This window comes from Panicum virgatum, chromosome 7K, assembly GCF_016808335.1.
Source record: "Panicum virgatum strain AP13 chromosome 7K, P.virgatum_v5, whole genome shotgun sequence".
In the NCBI taxonomy this organism is placed as follows: Eukaryota; Viridiplantae; Streptophyta; class Magnoliopsida; order Poales; family Poaceae; genus Panicum; species Panicum virgatum.
The window spans coordinates 47,671,805-47,689,729 of record NC_053142.1 but is presented as its reverse complement, the minus strand read 5'-3'; the positions used below and the strand labels follow the sequence as shown (position 1 = coordinate 47,689,729).

The window sequence follows — 17,925 nt, the reverse complement described above, 5'->3', positions numbered from 1 at the left end:
AACAAATGCTTGCATCTGACAGGCCATGCAGTTGCCACATGCCGCTGGTTTTTATCAGGAACTGGGGATTTTCAGGGCAGGGGAGTTTTGCATTGTTCTCGCCCAAGAAGCTTCCTCGATGCTTCCTTCCCGAATTGACTCTCAGATATCCTTTTCCGTTGCTCGTTTACAGGACTGTGATCATTTGAACGGCGGGATCATGATCTGATGAGGAAGCCGGGCTCGGATTGTGATTGGTGTGCCTGTTTATTTTCTTCTCATGGGTCAAATCAGGGCTGAGTTCCACTTGAAAAGAAAAAAAAACAATCCATGCAGCTATTGCCTTTCGTTGGAGATGAAAGTGCAGCGTTGATGTGAGAGGTTGGCAAATCTTGTTCCCTACGCGTCGGCGCTTAGAATCTCGATTCTCGACGTCGTGCTTTCTTTTCTGTGACGTATTATTTAACTGTAACTATGAAGTGTCGGTCAACAATTGTCACTGCCTTCGCGATCAGACTCTGCCTGACTATGCTTCTGAACATCGGTATCAATTAGTGACACTAGTCTGTCAACTCGTGCGTGCTAGTTAGAGATATCTAATAATTATCTATCTCTCGTTCTTTTTAACCAATTAAATATTATAATAATCCAATATTATAAAGATAATATATTTATTATTATGTAATTGTAATAAATGTGATAGGTTTAGTTACTAACAATTTTTTTCTCACTTTGCATCATACCTCCATATATGTTTCATATGTATTTAATTGAACACTTTGTTTGAGCTATATGAACAATATGAAAATTGGTATTCTTATCTCTTCTCTTATATATGAATATATGGTGACACACATATTATGGTTAGTATTTTTATATAAATAATAACATTGATAATGTACTAATGATGATAAAAATAGTAATTTAGAATTTTGTATTGATGAACTTTAAGATTTTATTATAATAATATAATATTGATTCAAATTTGGGGTTTATTTTAATTTTTTATAATGATATCACTGGATAATATATACGAAAATTTAGGGGGTTATTATATATTATTTTATAATGACATAAGTGGGTAATTTACATGAAGATTAGGGGGTTACTTTATATTATTTTTGTAATGGCAGAGGTGGGTAATTTAGATACATGTGTAAGGGTTACTTAGTTTATTTTCATAATGGCAAATGTGGGTAATTTATTAGAAACAGATAATAGATCTAATGGCTATTATAATTAGAGTTGCCGAATTGATGGCTAGATGTTTCTGAATTTTTGTGAGAATTTGTAGAATTTCTCTATTTTTTTAGACTGTCCACATAGAATTCTAGGTGGTATCACTTGAAGACTTCAAAAGGAGCCTCCAATTAGTAACAGTAAGATGCCAACGTCCAGCATGTCGATGCAACGAATTGATCGGTACTGTAACTTCTCTGCCGTGCAACTAAGGAAAGTGAAGCAGCGTGGGGGGAATCCTGTAATGGCGATCACAGGCCAGTGATGTGATCTGCCTTGCCGTTCATGTGAACATGACGAGGAGCAAGAGAGGTATCATCATCTGCATCCGCGTGGGAGGCACGGTACGAGAGGAGGAAGGAACAGGGCCATGTGTTGCTGCACTCTCCATCCATGTGACCCACCACCACCATCCCACCCAATGGAATGTAATTGGATTCTGGCTCACTTCCCCTCTCTCAAACCATGAAACCACCGCTCTCTCCAAGTGTGCAGCGATCCCCACTTTTCAGGATAGGAAAAGGGAGCTAACAGTTTAGCTGAACCAGAGAGGGCCCACTGAGCAGAAAGCGGAGTAGGAGCTGTAGGGAGGATGAGAAAAACTATCTAGCATTTTCATCAGTGCACAATTGTTGGACTTCTCACAATCCGAACTCTGCTTTGGATGCCATGAGACAATTGCTGCAGAAAACATAGCTCTCGAAATGGTTACTTCTACTTCAGCCATCTCACGGTAAATTTTGTTGGGAGTAACTGTCAGTGTGGTTGTTTGCATTTTTGCTGCTACTTCTAGTTGTAGTCTTCTACAAATCTGAAAACTCTGAACTAATCATTTGCTTCAAAAAAGGAAAACTCTGAACTAACCAAAGCACTTGGGTTGGCTTTGCGAAATCGTTTGTTAAACGCATCGCATCACAACAGCTGCATGATACTACTTGACCAAAAATCGACATCATCACACAGGACACTGCTCCTCGCGCGCACGTCAGCGAGCGAGCACGGGTGAGGACTGAGGAGACAGGGGAGTGCAGTGCTCCAGTGGCGCTTGCTCCGCACCAGTTGCTCTACCATTTTTTTTCCCTCGCGTTTTCCCTCCTCTTTCTGGCTGCGCTTTTGTCTCTCTTGTGCTCTCCAAGAAACCAATCCGTCCATCCGCCCGCCCGCCCGCCCAGCAATCGATCCCGGCTCGCCGCCGGCTCGATCCTCCGCCCCCGTCGCCTTTCGCCCGGAGCGGCGCCGCCGCCAAGGGCGACGCGTGGCAACCATAGCCAGGTACCGCACACCCGTGCGCTGCTTCGCCGACATCTGCGCCGCCTGCTTGGGGCCGCGGAATGCGTCAGCTGTAGAGGACGGCCACGGCACCTTTCCAGCCTTTTCTTCGTCTCCTCCTCCTCTTGGGCTCGATCGCTAGCGTCAGCTACTGTGCTCCAGCAGCGTCTGCTCCACAATAGTTGGCGCCCCTGTGCTCCCCAGCCCAAGCCCAGCAGATCAATCCATCCGCCCAGAAATCGACCATCCCCAGAAGACAAAGCGATCCACTTGGATCCTCGGTAGGCCTTATCCTTGCGGTGTCGTCTCCCCTCGATTCTTGCGAGAAAAAGATTCTTGCGAGAAGCCGGAGTGAAAGACGCCAGAAATCAGCAGATTTTGAAGGGAAGATCCCGCCTTTCTTGCTCTCCTCGATCCGACGAAGGCAGCATTCGGGCGCTGCTGGTTCCTCTTCTCCGTGTTTAGCCAAATGCAGGTAAGAAGGCTGTAGCTCGGTTTATTCTTTTTAACCTGTCATTTTCTTGAGATCTTGTGGGATCCGAGCTGATGTAGTGTGCGCGTTCTTGCTTGGGATCTCAGTTTGAGCGGCCGTGGAGTACCGGGAGATGGTGAATTCTGCTTATATTCTGGTAAGAATCTTGATTCTTTGGCGATTTGGATCTGAAGGGGAAATGATGAACTCTCCCCATATTGCAGTAGCTCCACCTCTCGAAATTTTTGTATTTAAGTTTCTTTTTGTTTAATTTTAGGTTGCTCTTTGGACTAGATGACACCTGCAAGAGCTAAATGGTGGCAGTCGCTGCTGTTCAGATGAGTCCAGTTGTGCTAGCAGTAGTAAGCATTGCATTTTTCAGCTTGCAGTTCCTACGAGCTCATGGAAGTGAACTGCTTCTGAGCTGTGGCTCAAACGGCACTTTTGATGCTGATGGTCGGAGATGGATCGGGGACATGGGTCCTGGGGGCAATTTTACCTTGAGTAGCCCTGGGCTTGCCACCCCACTGGCTGGAAAGAGCACTTCTGATGAAATCTTCCGACCGGTTTACAGTTCTGCCCGTGTCTTCAAAACGACGACTTGGTACACCATTAGTGTGCTGCCAGGAAGTTACTGTGTCAGATTGCATTTCTTCCCTTCGACATATGGGAATTTCAGTGCAAACAATTCCGTGTTTGATGTCACTGCACATGATTTCAAGCTTGCTTCAAAGTTCAATGTATCAGAGGAGATTGTTTGGAGAAACTCTGCGAGCAATTCAGTCATCAATGCAGTTGTTAAGGAATACTTTCTTGTGGTTGGTTCTCGTGGCCTGCAGATTGAGTTTGATCCAAGCCCTGGGTCATTTGCCTTTGTGAATGCAATTGAGGTCATGCTCACCCCAGATAATTTGTTCAACGATACAGTGAGCAAAGTTGGTGCTGCAGGCGGGCAGCTTCCTCTTGGCTTGAGCGACAGAGGTGTCGAGACAATGTACCGGCTGAACATTGGAGGTCCTGCACTTAAATCGGCAAGTGATCAGTATCTCCATAGGCCATGGTACACTGATGAAGCATTCATGTTTTCTACAAATGCTGCTCAGACTGTTTCCAATACTTCAAGCATAATGTATGTCTCAGGCAATGACTCCACCATTGCACCTATTGATGTCTATGAGACTGCAAGAATCATGGGCAATAACATGGTTGTGGACAAGAGGTTCAACGTGTCATGGCGATTCTATGTCCACCCAAACTTTGATTACTTGATCCGCCTTCATTTCTGTGAGCTTGTCTATGACAAGCCTAGCCAGAGGATCTTCAAGATCTACATCAATAACAAGACTGCTGCGGAGAACTATGACGTGTATGCCAGGGCTGGGGGAATTAACAAAGCATATCATGAGGACTTTTTTGACTATTTGGCACAGCAGGCAGACTCACTTTGGCTTCAGCTAGGCGCTGATTCCATGACCAGTGCTTCAGGTACTGATGCACTTCTGAATGGTTTGGAGATATTCAAGCTCAGCAGGAATGGTACACTCGCTTATGTGCTTGGTCATATTGACATGGGCAACCAAAGGGGTTCTTCAAAATGGGGGAAGAGAAAAGAGTTATGGGAAGAAGTTGGTATTGGTTCAGCATCTGCCGTGGCAGTTACAAGTGTTGCTCTGTTCTCATGGTGTTATATAAGAAAGAAACGAAAAGCTGTGAAGAAGGAGGCTCCTCCCGGTTGGCATCCGTTGGTCCTCCATGAGGCTATGAAAAGCACTACAGATGCCCGTGCAGCCAGTAAATCATCCTTGACACGAAATACCTCTTCCATTGGTCATAGGATGGGAAGAAGATTCAGCATTGCTGAGATTAGGGCTGCCACAAAGAACTTCGATGAGTCCTTAGTCATTGGTACTGGGGGATTTGGTAAGGTCTACAAAGGCGAGATCGATGAGGGCACTACTGTGGCAATCAAACGAGCTAATACATTATGTGGTCAGGGTCTGAAAGAATTTGAAACGGAGATTGAGATGCTCTCCAAGCTTAGGCACCGGCACCTTGTTGCAATGATTGGCTATTGTGAAGAGCAGAAGGAGATGATTCTGGTTTATGAATACATGGCTAAGGGGACATTGAGAAGCCATCTCTATGGGAGTGGCCTCCCTCCTCTGACATGGAAGCAACGGATTGATGTGTGCATTGGTGCGGCCCGTGGGCTTCACTACCTCCACACAGGAGCAGACCGAGGTATAATCCACCGAGATGTAAAAACTACTAACATTCTGTTGGATGACAATTTTGTTGCAAAAATAGCAGATTTTGGGTTGTCAAAAACCGGGCCGACACTTGATCAGACCCATGTTAGTACTGCAGTCAGGGGAAGCTTTGGATACCTAGATCCTGAGTACTTTCGGAGGCAACAACTCACGCAAAAATCCGATGTGTATTCTTTTGGAGTTGTGCTCTTTGAAGTTGCTTGTGCACGGCCGGTGATAGACCCCACATTGCCAAAGGATCAAATTAACTTGGCAGAATGGGCGATGAGATGGCAGCGCCAGCGTTCGCTGGAAGCAATCATGGATCCTCGGCTGGACGGTGATTTTTCATCAGAATCCTTGAAGAAGTTTGGTGAAATCGCGGAGAAATGTCTAGCTGATGATGGGAGAAGCAGGCCATCAATGGGCGAGGTCCTGTGGCATCTTGAGTATGTGCTGCAGCTTCATGAAGCTTACAAGCGAAATGCAGATTCTGAATCATTTGGAAGCGGCGAAATGGGATTTGATGACATATCCTTCAGCCTTCCTCACATCAGAGAGGGAGAAGAGGAACATCACTCAAAGCCATCAAGTATCAGGGAGGAACCGGACACTTGAGATTTTCTGAATCCTGGCAACCCACCGAGAAATCTTGCTTTGTATTAGCCATGGTCTTGATGTAAAGTTGTGTCGTATCGTTCTCTTAGGTTTTTAGGTGTAAGTTGCTTCTAATTCTTTTGGGCGTTCACCTGCTTGACAAGTGTAGAATAATAGGATTTTTTGTGTGTGTGTGTGTAGATTACCAAACCGGGAAAAAAGGACACAGCAGTGCCAGGGTTTTCCTTAACATATGTATGATGCAGTTTGCATAACCGCCGTGTGTACTTCTGCCTGTGTGACCTGTATAAATGGCACTGATATTATTGATTTATCTTTGGACTTGCTGAATACATTGTTGACCCGGCTTCTTTGTATCAAATGCTGTGCGGTAAATTCTGATTTAGTACCATTTTGTTTCTGTTTCTTGCTTCACATGATTTCAGTGAACAATCACTTGGATGTTATAACCAGTTGTTTCTTCAATTGCAGCCTGGGCCATAGCGCGAGTTATGTTGCAACGGCTGTTGGACTGCTTGAAGTTCGATGTAACCGAATGGACTGTCTCCAGGTGTTAGAACTCAGTTTCAGGTCTATATAATGCTTGTTCTTGTGAAACGACAAAATTGCCTCCATTCTTGACAGTACATTGATGTCTCCCTCGAGCGTAACCACCTCTGTACCTTAAATTCAAGACGCATGACCGCATTTTCACAGAACAAGTTAACAAGGTACCAGTACCACCAAGCGATCGAGCTAGGACTCAGAAAAGGATAAAGCACACATGCCAGTTGCTGGACGCTTGGATTGGATTGCAACTGGACTGGCCAGTAGAGGGTAGGTGGCTCGGCGCGCCCTTTGGCAGCCGTCGCTGTCCGCCTGCCCGATGTAGACGAAGGCCGCCTGAACCGGGATGGCGCGAGGTCTGCCTCTGCACGCGCCATCCATGGCAAGGATTGGTGGCCACACGGCGACCGGGGCCACCGGCGGCGGGTCGCTCTCGGCGCTCTCGCAGGGTGAGAACTAAGAACACAAGGCGAGCAGGCACTGCAACCGTGGTGGAGCATCGCCCACCAGATCAATCGGCCGCTCCCGTAGCAGGTAGTAGTAGCCATGATCGATCTGGTTCGACACCGTCCAATACCTTTCGCTAGCTTTTACCCTCTACTGCAGTCTGCAGATGCTCTCCATCTCGACTACTGTTACGCGTGGGATGCGATGCGAAGAGCGAGAGCAGCTAGCTAGCTGCAAACGAATCTGATCCTTCCGACTCCGGCCGGGAGCTAAGCTAACCGCACGGATCGGGAAAAGGGCACCGTCGCCACTTACCAGTCCAGCGGCGTGCCTCGACTGTTACGTTTACGCGCAGGATGAAAAGACAGCAGCTAGCTAGAGCCTAGAGCTGCTAAAGAGACCTTACGATCGGGAGATAACCTCACGGATCAGGAAAAGAGAATGTGTGTTGTCGCCACCACTCACCACTTACCGCGCGCTTTCCCTCTTTGACATGGAGCGCTAACCTTTTGCTTTACCTCTACTGCATGATGCACACTGTACTTACTACTGCCAAAATTCTCTGCGGATCGGATCTGATATGACAGTTGAGCACTTGAGTGTGTCGTCACGATTTGCCTGGTGTGTGCAGTAGGTTAAAAGTTTTCTCGGTTTATTTACAGGATGTAGCGTGCATCGCATTACTTTGTCTTCGTCTTGGGAGGAGCGAGATGTATGTATGTAAGTAGCAGTACGTGCTTGCCAACGAACCAAACCTCGACACGACGGCACATTTCATCACGTAACAAACAGTCAAACCAAACAGCCAGCAGCCACTACACCCACACGCTCTACATATACCCCCTGAACCATCATGCATGCCACGGTGCCCATCGCAAGTTCAGTGTTCACGCAGCAGCACGAGCTAGCACGTTTACCTCGAGCGGCCCGGAGCCATGGAGAGCGCCGCCATGCCACCGCGAGGTGCCGCCGCACGTCGCACGCCGTCCATCCTCCAGAGGCTCCGGGGCAGCCACCCCCTCGGCCTCCTCCTCCGCACCAAGGACGCGAGCAACCCGCGGCGCCTCTCCTGCTGCAAGGCTGCCGGCGGAAGCAGCGTCGATCGCCGCGACGTGCTCCTCGGCCTCGGCGGGGCCGCGGCGGCTGCCGGCCTCGCGACGACGACGTCGCACGGCGCGCTCGCGGCGCCGATCCAGGCGCCAGACCTCGCCAACTGCAACCCTCCCGACATCCCCAGCACGGCTGCCGACGTCAGCTGCTGCCTCCCGTACCGCTCCGGCACGGCGATCACCGACTTCACGCCGCCGCCGGCGTCCTCGCCGCTCCGCGTGCGACCCGCCGCGCACCTGGTGGACAAGGAGTACCTGGCCAAGTACGAGCGGGCCGTGGCGCTGATGAAGGCGCTGCCGGACGACGACCCGCGCAGCTTCGCGCAGCAGTGGCGCGTGCACTGCGCCTACTGCGACGCCGCGTACGACCAGGTCGGGTTCCCGGGCCTGGACCTCCAGATCCACAACTGCTGGCTCTTCTTCCCGTGGCACAGGTACACAGTGCTTGCACGCATCCACTGCGCCTACATGCTTGATGATGATCTGACGAAACGTACTACTGGACGCATGCAGGTTCTACCTCTACTTCGACGAGAGGATCCTCGGCAAGCTCATCGGCGACGACACGTTCGCGCTGCCGTTCTGGAACTGGGACGCGCCCGGCGGCATGACGCTGCCGGCGATCTACGCCGCCCAGTCCTCGCCGCTGTACGACGAGAGGTGCAACCCTGCTCACCAGCCACCGTTCACGCTGGACCTCGACTACAATGGCACCGACGACACGACCATCCCAACAGATCAGCCGATCGATCAGAACCTCAGGATCATGTACCGTCAGGTCATAACATATATATATTGCAGTTTGCTGATAATAATATATAGGGAAAAGTCCTATTTTCAACCCTCAACTATCACGATCGTCCGATTTTCAACCCTGAACTTCAAAACCAGACATCCTGCGCCCTCCAACTATCGAAACCGTGCAAAATACCCCCCTAAACCAAATCCACTCCGGTTTTCAGCCACGTCACCCGTCCATGTGGCGCCAATGGCCACGTCAACTACCCTCTCCTCTCTCTTTCTCTCACAGACAGGTGGGCCACCACCACTCCTCTCTCTTCTGTCTTTCTCCTCGCACCCCCTGCTCTCCCGACGCACGCCGTCGCGGCGCCGCTCCTCGCCCCGCCTCTCACCGGCGCCGCTCCTCGCACCCCCTCTCGCCGGCGCCGCTCCTCGCACCCCCGTCGACGGCGCCAGGCGCCGTCCTCACTCTCCTCTCCTCCCTGCGCAGGCGGCAGAGCTGGCTCGCGTGCCGGCCGCGGGCCGTGGCGGAGCTGGTTCGCCGGCCTGCGTGCCGGTGGCGGCCAGGCGCAACGCCAGGCGTGGCGAAGCTGGTTCGCCGGCCCGGGCGCGGGAGACAGCCGGGCGCGGCGGCCAGATCTGGCCCGCCGCCGCCGCCACCTCCTTGCCACGCGGAGGGGCGCACAGAGCTCCGGCATGGCGAGGCGGAGATGCGCGGCGGCGGCCATGGCGGGGGCGGAGGAACGCAGCGGAGGACCATGGCGGGCGCGGCGGCGGCAGTCCCATGGGGGCCTCGGCGGGCCGCAAGCTCGAGCACCATGGCGAGGCGGAGACGCGCGGTGGCGGCCATGCCGGGGGCGGAGGCACGCGGCGGAGGACCATGGCGGGCCCGGCAGAGGCAGTCCCATGGGGGCCTCGGCGGGCCGCAAGCTCGAGCTCAGCTCCGGTGCGGCGGCTCGCACCTCCATCCTCCCTCCCCTCCCGCGGCGGGCACGCGCCGAGCGCGGCGGCGGGCTCGAGCTCGCGGAGGCCATGGAGCGCACCGCCCCCTCCTCTTCCCTCCTTCCTCCCTCTCCCTCTCCCCCCTCCTCGCCAACGGTGGTTGCGATGGCGGAGGAGGAAGACAGAGCAGGTGACGGCAACGAGTAGTGAGAGGAGAGGTGGTGGCCCACCTGTCTGTGAGAGAAAGAGAGAGGAGAGGGTAGCTGACGTGGCCATTGGCGCCACGTGGACGGGTGACGTGGCTGAAAACCGGGGTGGATTTGGTTTAGGGGGGGTATTTTGCACGGTTTCGATAGTTGGAGGGCGCATGATGTCTGGTTTTGGAGTTCAGGGTTGAAAATCGGACGATCGTGATAGTTGAGGGTTGAAAATAGGACTTTTCCCTAATATATACTCCCTCCATTCACTTATTATAGATATATTTGCACATGGCACAATGACCGAGGACACCAAGTGTGCTTATCAATCTAATTAATCACATTAGCCATCTCAGCCCACGTTCAAAACCAAGGACTCCTCGTTTCTGTAGCCCACCGTGAAAACCAACGGACTGCTGCCGCCAACGAACGCTGCCGCCAACGAACGGACTCTGCTGCCGCCAATTCTCTTCCACGCCAAAAAGTTTTTCTGCGCGCCATGTTTTTTCCTCGCCGGCGCCAATTCCTTTCCTCCGCAGCTCAATTTTTTTGCCATCTCCCGATCAAAACGACGCGCCCTATGCCTAGGCTTTCAATTTCTGTCTTCCGCCTATTTTTTCTCTTCCACCCGCGCCAAATCCTTCTCCTCTCCGTTTGATTTTTTTGGCATCGCAAGATGAAAACGACGCGCCCTAATGCCCTGGCTTCCCTTCAAAACTTGAGCAATGCATCTATAAATACCCGATGCATTAGAAGCAGTCTGCAACTTTTCCCCTGCCTTCTTCTAGCCTCGACCAATTTCAGTAGCAATGATGCCCGATGGGTTAGACCTCAATGCCGAGCCTCCTATAGACTGGGATGAAATTAGCGAGTGGGAAGGGCCTGCATATGAACTCGACTTGGTGTGGACTGATGAAGGTATTGGTTCTTGCTTGTTAGGATTTGGTAGATTCTAGTTTCGTTCATGTTTCTAATGACATCTGATGATTTCTTGCCGTAGGTGCCTCGCAAGAAGAGCAGTCTGGTGGTAATGGAGAAGGTGGTGGACGTGCAAGAGCTGCTGGACAACGGAGAGCCAACGTAGCTGCTGGTGATGGGTCTGCTGGACAACAACGATCTGACGAAGCTGCCGGGGCTGTTGGACATGCAAGAGCTGATGGAGGACCTACTGGACATGATGGAGCTACTGACGATGGAATAGCTGCAGCAGGTAACTTAATTCCAGTGGCAACTCGCTGATTCATTAGGATCGGCAGCGACGGCGACGGCGACGGCAGCGACGCGGCGGTGGCGGGAAGGCAGCGGTGGCGACACAGCAGCGGCGGGGACGAAGGCAGCGGCAGCGACGGCCGCGAGTCGCCGGTGCACTCCTGAATGGGTCCGGAGGGATGTGGGCAACTGATTTTAAACATCACGGAGCCAAAGCGGAGGGATGACACCGTTGTCTCTTCATTCGAGGCGCCGGAGTTATTGCGAAGACGAAGCGGAACAGACGGCGCCAAAGCGGAGGGATGACACCGTTGTCTCTCCATTCGAGGCGCCGGAGTTATTGCGAAGACGAAGCGGAACAGACGGCGCCGTGGAAACTCGAGGTGGAGCCTAAATATATCGATCATATATGAATTTTTCAATTTTGGTAATATATCTATTATAAGTGAATGGAGGGAGTACTATGTAGTTGTGCACCATGACAACGCAATTAATAAACTCGTATAAATACATCAGATGATCTCGAGTGCCAAGAAGACGGAACTCTTCTTCGGGCAGCCGTACCGGCAGGGTGACCAGCCCGACCCTGGCGCGGGCAGCATCGAGAGCGTGCCGCACAACCCCGTGCACCTCTGGAGCGGCGACCCGAGGCAGCCCAACGGCGAGGACATGGGCATCTTCTACTCGGCGGGGCGCGACCCCGTCTTTTTCGCGCACCACGGCAACGTCGGCCCGGGAAGGCCGTGAAGACCGCGGCGAGGTTCGGCATCTGCGACCTGCTGGACGACATCGGCGCCGACGGGGACAAGACTATCGTCGTGTCGCTCGTGCCGAGGTGCGCCGGGGACACGGTCACCGTCGGCGGCGTCAGGATCGAGTACGTGAAGTAAGGTCCTCCTGCCGGCCTCCTACGAGTATGCTCTATGCGCTGTGAGTATGAAAAATAAGGGTGTGGTGGAGGAATGTGTCTGTCGACACGACGTGACGACAAGACTCCAAATTAAAACCATGTAGGGAACTAGCATCTGGATTTGTGCTGGCTTGTACCGTCGTGCTTACATTGCGGGTAACTTGAGATTTATCGTTAAATAAGAACGTTCATGCAACATGTTACTACTGGGCATTTAGAACAGGGGGAGTTCCGTGTGATGATGTACGGTAGGAGAAGTAGCCATGGGGACGAACTTCAAGCACGAACAGATGTGTGTAACCACTCGAACCGGCCGCCAGCCGTCTCATCAACGGGGATGGCCGTTGCCAGTGCGGTGCTGGATGGATCCGCGTCCGCATCGATCAACGGCGCGGGGATCGCAACGGAGTTGGATTCGGAGGCAGAGTCCAGGTAGGTCTCCACGAGAACAAGACCGAGACGAAGGTCCCCCATGCGAGGCCATATATACATATATACACTACGCCGCTGGTGGCGGCGCCTGGTTCCGGTTGGCTCTTTCCGATCGAGGCGAAAGCACCGACCAAACCCCTGAAGTTGAAGGAGATTTCAGTGGCGAGCTCGGCGTCACCAAGCAGCTAGCTTCCCGGTGCTGAGCGTGGGATGGCAGCGGTGGAGAGGCCTGGAGCGGCGAGCCAGGCGGAGGGGGTGGTCAGCGGCGGCGAACCCGCAAGGAGGACGAAGTTGGTGAAGGTGAGGGTTTCGGAGCAGCGCCTCCCGCTCAAGTGCCGCGGCCTCTCGGAGGAGATGCTCCAGCGGCCGCCCGAGTCGCAGGAGGAAGCGGACCTGCGAGCCTGCATCGTCGAGATGGCAGCCCTGTCCAAGGCGGCGTACGACAGGGAGATGGACATCCTCGAGCAGTTCGAGGCCAAGGGCTACGCCGAGGAGGATGTCCTGGTCGACGACGAGGATTTCGTCGAGGAGAAGGCACGCTAGTTTAATCGGGAAATTATAGGCAGGCAGATCAGGGGATCAGTAGCGAAACTAGTAGTAAGCACTAGTTTATTTGTATATAAGCAGTGGTAGCCAATGTTATTACGGCGGAACCATCCGAAATAATCGGATTTGAGTGCGCTAATCACGATTGTAAGTCAATTATGATCCAACTCGCATAAAATTCGACAATTTCTTGAGTAAATTCTCGATTAAAACAATGATAACCAGGATCAAACAAGCAACGACTCACACGAATGCGAGCTCAGAGAATAAGCTATGGCGGAACCATCCGAAATAATCGGATTTGAATACGTTAATCATGGTTGCAAAGCAACTATGATCCAACTCGCACAAAACTTGGCAGTTCCTCGAGTAAATTATTGAGTAAAGCCACGATAACCGGGATCAAACAAGCAACGACTCACACGAAGACGAGTCCAGAGATTACAACAACACGCATTTCTTACATCTCAGAGTTTTGCGGCGGAATTTATTACAAACCAGTTCTGAAAGTAAGACAAGTACTACAGCAAGTTCCAACTACAACAATTTTTCAGAGTTCATTTATTCAGCGAAAGGGTAAAAACACGGTAACTAACAGTAGCATGGTGTCCTGATAAAACCCATACAAGGCATCAATCAGAAAGAGAAACATCAGCACCAGCTGAGGATCCATTTCACTCTACAGACCAACCCGGTGGTAAAGTACACGGACAAGTCAAACAAGCAATCATTTCTTCAAACACCTCACCTAAAAATAATACCACAAGCAAGACTGAGTATTCTAATACTCAGCAAGGCTTACCCGTCAACGGATATATTTACTCCACTTAACTAAACATGTAAGACTATAAAGCTCTGGGCTTTCTTTTGCTTAAAAGCAACAAAAAGTAAATCCTTATATTCAGATTTTATCTTCAAGATTCTAGGTTGATTAACCATTCTAGATGAGCATCTACACTAAACAAGCATGGTAGATAAAATATTTAATATACATCCATATTATCATCATCATATTCCACTTGTTACTCTATGTGATCAGAAGTGTTAAGCAGTCCCAAACCATAAAAAGCGGACGATTAGAATCGAGTTTATTAGCCTTGCAAGGCAAACCTAACATACACGTATGGAGAATGAAGTCCCCCCCCCCCCCACACACACAACATTTCCCATTTCTTTTCCGGTTGTGGATTAGGGTCACCCCTCTCGACTACAGAGTACGGCTACTCTGCACCCGCATGTTGGCCGCATGAGAACTACGTTCAAAGAGGGTGAAAGTAAAGTCCACTCGCAGATCCAATTAGGTACTTATGCTTACCGATTATCATATTTCTCGGTATGTGGTTAGTACTTTCAAACGGTTAACACCACTACCACACACTGCGACCTTAGTATCTTTCCGCTACACCGATATGGGGCCTCAACCATCCATATCATTTCATGACTCCGTTCGTAAACCTTATGATTGCAGTATATAATAATTCAGTTAGATCCTATTTTCTCACGAATGGCAGAAAACCACTCGACTTTTACCAGTCTTAATTAGCAAAGCATCTAGTCGAGCTTAGCTACTTGGTAATCAGTACATGGGTACCTAGAAACATGCATATAGGGTTACAAACAACTCCTGGAAACTTAAATGCATAAATAAAATAAATTACAACATAGATTGCATATATGGGAAAATAATATGTATTTAAATGCACTGGGGCTTGCCCTCTTGGGCACTGTTAGCCTTGGGCTCTTCCGGACTTTGGTTCGGATCTTGAATCACTTCAAAGGAGTTCACTTGCGCATTGGCAGGATTGTTCTCATTCGTGGGCACCAACTCGTAGACACCGTCAGCGAGATGTGCAGATTTTATATGAATGCAAGATGATCTTTATTACAACACTGGATGAATTACATTTCTTTCCTTCACTATAAAGTTGTAGTTCAACAAACAATTACTTTGTGGAGTGAACTTAATTATTCTTATTTACTGGGCAATCGTTTATCGAGTAGTTATTAACTTAACTTCATAGGATAAGTGTGGGGATGGTTTTAGTTTAAGTTAACATTCATAAAGATATTGAACAATTTTACTTCATGAGTTAGGAACAGTTGTTGGTGTTACAAACTTTACATAGGGTAGAAAATTGAAGCATGAACTTATAGTAAAAATTTCAGCTAAAAACAATAAAGCATCTAGGCATGAAAAATACATTAACCAGATTAGTCTAATATCAAGGTCAATTTATCCAGAACAATGTATAACAGTGCTGGTGCTCACAATTTTACAGATGACTGCGAATATACTAAAAAGTGTACTGTAAAATTTTCAGCCAATTTTATTGAGTAGATTAATCATGCAAAATAAAACAAACCAATACCATTGGAAGCAAGATCTAATTACTCAGAACAAAGTATGCAAGTGCTGATGCTAAATTTTTTTTCTGAACATTACAGAATCCAATATAAGCCTACTGTGAATGTTTTAGCTTTTTCTCATGTAAGTTCCAGAGGTTATTAATTATTCAATCTAGATTTACAATAATTTTTTTTTATTTCTACAGAGATTTCCAGAGAGTTTGTGAGTCTCAAAATTTTACCAGAGCCTATTCTAAATATGCAAGTGCTCTAGTAAAAATATCATCAGACTTCTCCTACAGAATATTGAGTACTGTATTTTCTTAGCTTAGCATGTGCATATTTAATCGAGCTAGTTTTTGTTAAGTAATAAATCCCAAACTTTTTCTGTAGCTTAAAAATACATCTATCATGACTATGCGCAAGTTTCACAGAATAATATCAAGTATAAGGACCAGTGCAAAATAAACAAGCTATACATAGAAATAACATGAACCAAATGTATCTCTGTTTCTACTCAGCATTTGACTCTCAAACTTTGCATGAAGTTTCATATACTCAAGAACAAGTAATGGTACAAATTTTAGATTTTTCCAGATACTACAACTATTTATCATGACATAGTGCTACTTCATGAGGATTAAATCACATATATAGCTAGACAGATTTAAAAATAGTCAAACTTGCGCATTGGTGTTCATTTAGTGCCTAAAACTTGTGGAAAAAGTTTTAAGCAAATTATCCTAGCAAAACATCCAGAAATAATATGTGAAGTTCTATGCTAGATCTAGCCAAAAATAGAATTTCTTCTAGTTTCAGTCATCTTCTAGTTCCCAAACTTCTACACAAAGCTAGTCACGGTGTAGTGTACCTACCTACCAAAAATCAACCTGATTTGATGAGTGTAACTCCTAGAACATTTATTCCCAATTAAAACTGGATTTAAACCTAGAGCTCAATATATTCAGATTCAGTTCTTGGCTATGTGAACAAAGTTGTAGATTTTAGTTCACAGATTTCAGAACTGTTGAGTTTGTATTTTTATGATTTTTCTATAATTTGTTATGCATTTTCAAATTTCACTAAAATGGATTTAATAATTCATGTTCTTTTTGCGTTTTTAACCCTGAAATCAAGTTTTGAAATTACAACCGGGTTCTTCGCCGGTTTTCCCCAAACAGGGGCTAGCTCGCCGGTGGTGTTCCGGTGAAGGGGCTTGCCGGCGGCGGTTCCTGGGGCGGTGGAGGAGGTAGAGGAGGTCCGTGCGCACCTTTTGGTGTACGGGGTCGAAGCAGGGGTGGTCGGGAAGGGGGTGTCGTCGGCGAGCAGCGACGGAACGGGTATGGTCGTCAGCGGCGAGGTCGCTGTAGTGGCTCTGGGCATCGAGCTTCGGGCGCTCGAGCTATAGCAGAGTGAGGTGAAGGTGTTGGCAAGGTCTGGGTGGGCAATGTGGGTCGAGGGAGGGCTGGCCACGGCGAGCTCGAGCTCGTCAGAGTAATGGCGGGCGGCGGAGGGGAAAGAGGGGCACACGCGACTCTGACGGCCTGGGGTCCTATTTATAGGCGAGTGGGGGTCCTGGGGGTGTGACACATCGAGAATGTGCGCCTGGGGGAGGTGGATTTGGCCAGGGGAGCTTGATGGCGAGGTGGCGGCGCGACGCGACGCCGTCAGCGGCGTGGCGCCCTTCCGCGCTGTCTGGGGCACGTGACGCGTGGAGGAGGGGCTAGGGTGGAGCGGTTTGGTGCAAAACCATGGGCGAGATGGCCCACTTGGCCGTTCAGGAGGTGGGCACCGTCCCCGTCATCCGCCGGCGTACGGACGCCGGGAGGGAGAGACAGGGAGTGGAGGGAGAGAGAAGATAGGGACTTAGTTGCAAATATAAGAAAACTCAGAGATCGGTCTGTAATCTAAAATTTCCTCCATCTTCCTGGTCTCAAATGAAAAAAAATTTAATACCAATTTTCTTCTGTTTTTCAAGATCTACAATTTTTGTTTCATATACTTTTTCATCTGAGCTATGGTATGTAAACTATTTTAAATTTTCATAACTTCAGCAAAAGGCTTTGTAATATTTGTATTTTTGAGCTGAAATTTGGACTACTTTCAATTAGGCACATGTTACTAACGGTACTAGTTTTTGCTGTACAACATTTTTGTGAGGTGTTTTTGACATGAATGAGAGTTGAATATGTTTTCTTTTCCCATTACAAAGTGAGTTCAATAATTTGAACTTAATTTAATTTACCAATCTGGATGCTTTTTATGATTATTTGACTCACTTTATTTCACTTGTTGCTCCATTTTGAATACTTTGGTCTTTTGAACACCTAGGGTGTCACAGTTATTATCACTGCACTGCAATATTAATTCTGATTAGATTAGGCCGTGTTTAGTTCCGGCGCAAAAAATTTTTGCGTTGGAATTTTGCTAATTTGAAGTACTAAATGAAGTCTATTTATAAAACTTTTTGCACAGATGGGTTGTAAATCGCGATACGAATCTAATGGTGCTAATTAATCCATGACTAATCAATAATTAGTGAATGGTTACTGTAGCATTACTGTTGCAAATCATGGATTAAGTAGGCTCATTAGATTCGTCTCGCGGTTTACAGCCCATCCATGCAAAAAATTTTGTAAATAGACTTCATTTAGTACTCCATGTATGTGTCGAA

The 17,925-nt window shown here is 48.7% G+C and overlaps 1 protein-coding gene and 1 pseudogene across 1 annotated transcript; both read left to right on the top strand.

Moving 5' to 3' along the window:
- The first annotated feature begins 2,383 nt into the window (after nucleotides 1-2,383).
- Nucleotides 2,384-6,187, top strand: LOC120641810 (probable receptor-like protein kinase At1g30570). The gene is made up of 3 exons (XM_039918061.1): nucleotides 2,384-2,962; nucleotides 3,067-3,116; nucleotides 3,237-6,187. The coding sequence occupies exon 3, from the start codon at nucleotides 3,274-3,276 to the stop codon at nucleotides 5,824-5,826; it is 2,553 nt and encodes an 850-aa protein (XP_039773995.1). The 5' UTR covers nucleotides 2,384-2,962; nucleotides 3,067-3,116; nucleotides 3,237-3,273; the 3' UTR covers nucleotides 5,827-6,187.
- A 1,567-nt stretch (nucleotides 6,188-7,754) lies between these two features.
- LOC120640338 lies at nucleotides 7,755-11,907 on the top strand (annotated as a pseudogene).
- The last annotated feature ends 6,018 nt before the right edge of the window (nucleotides 11,908-17,925 follow it).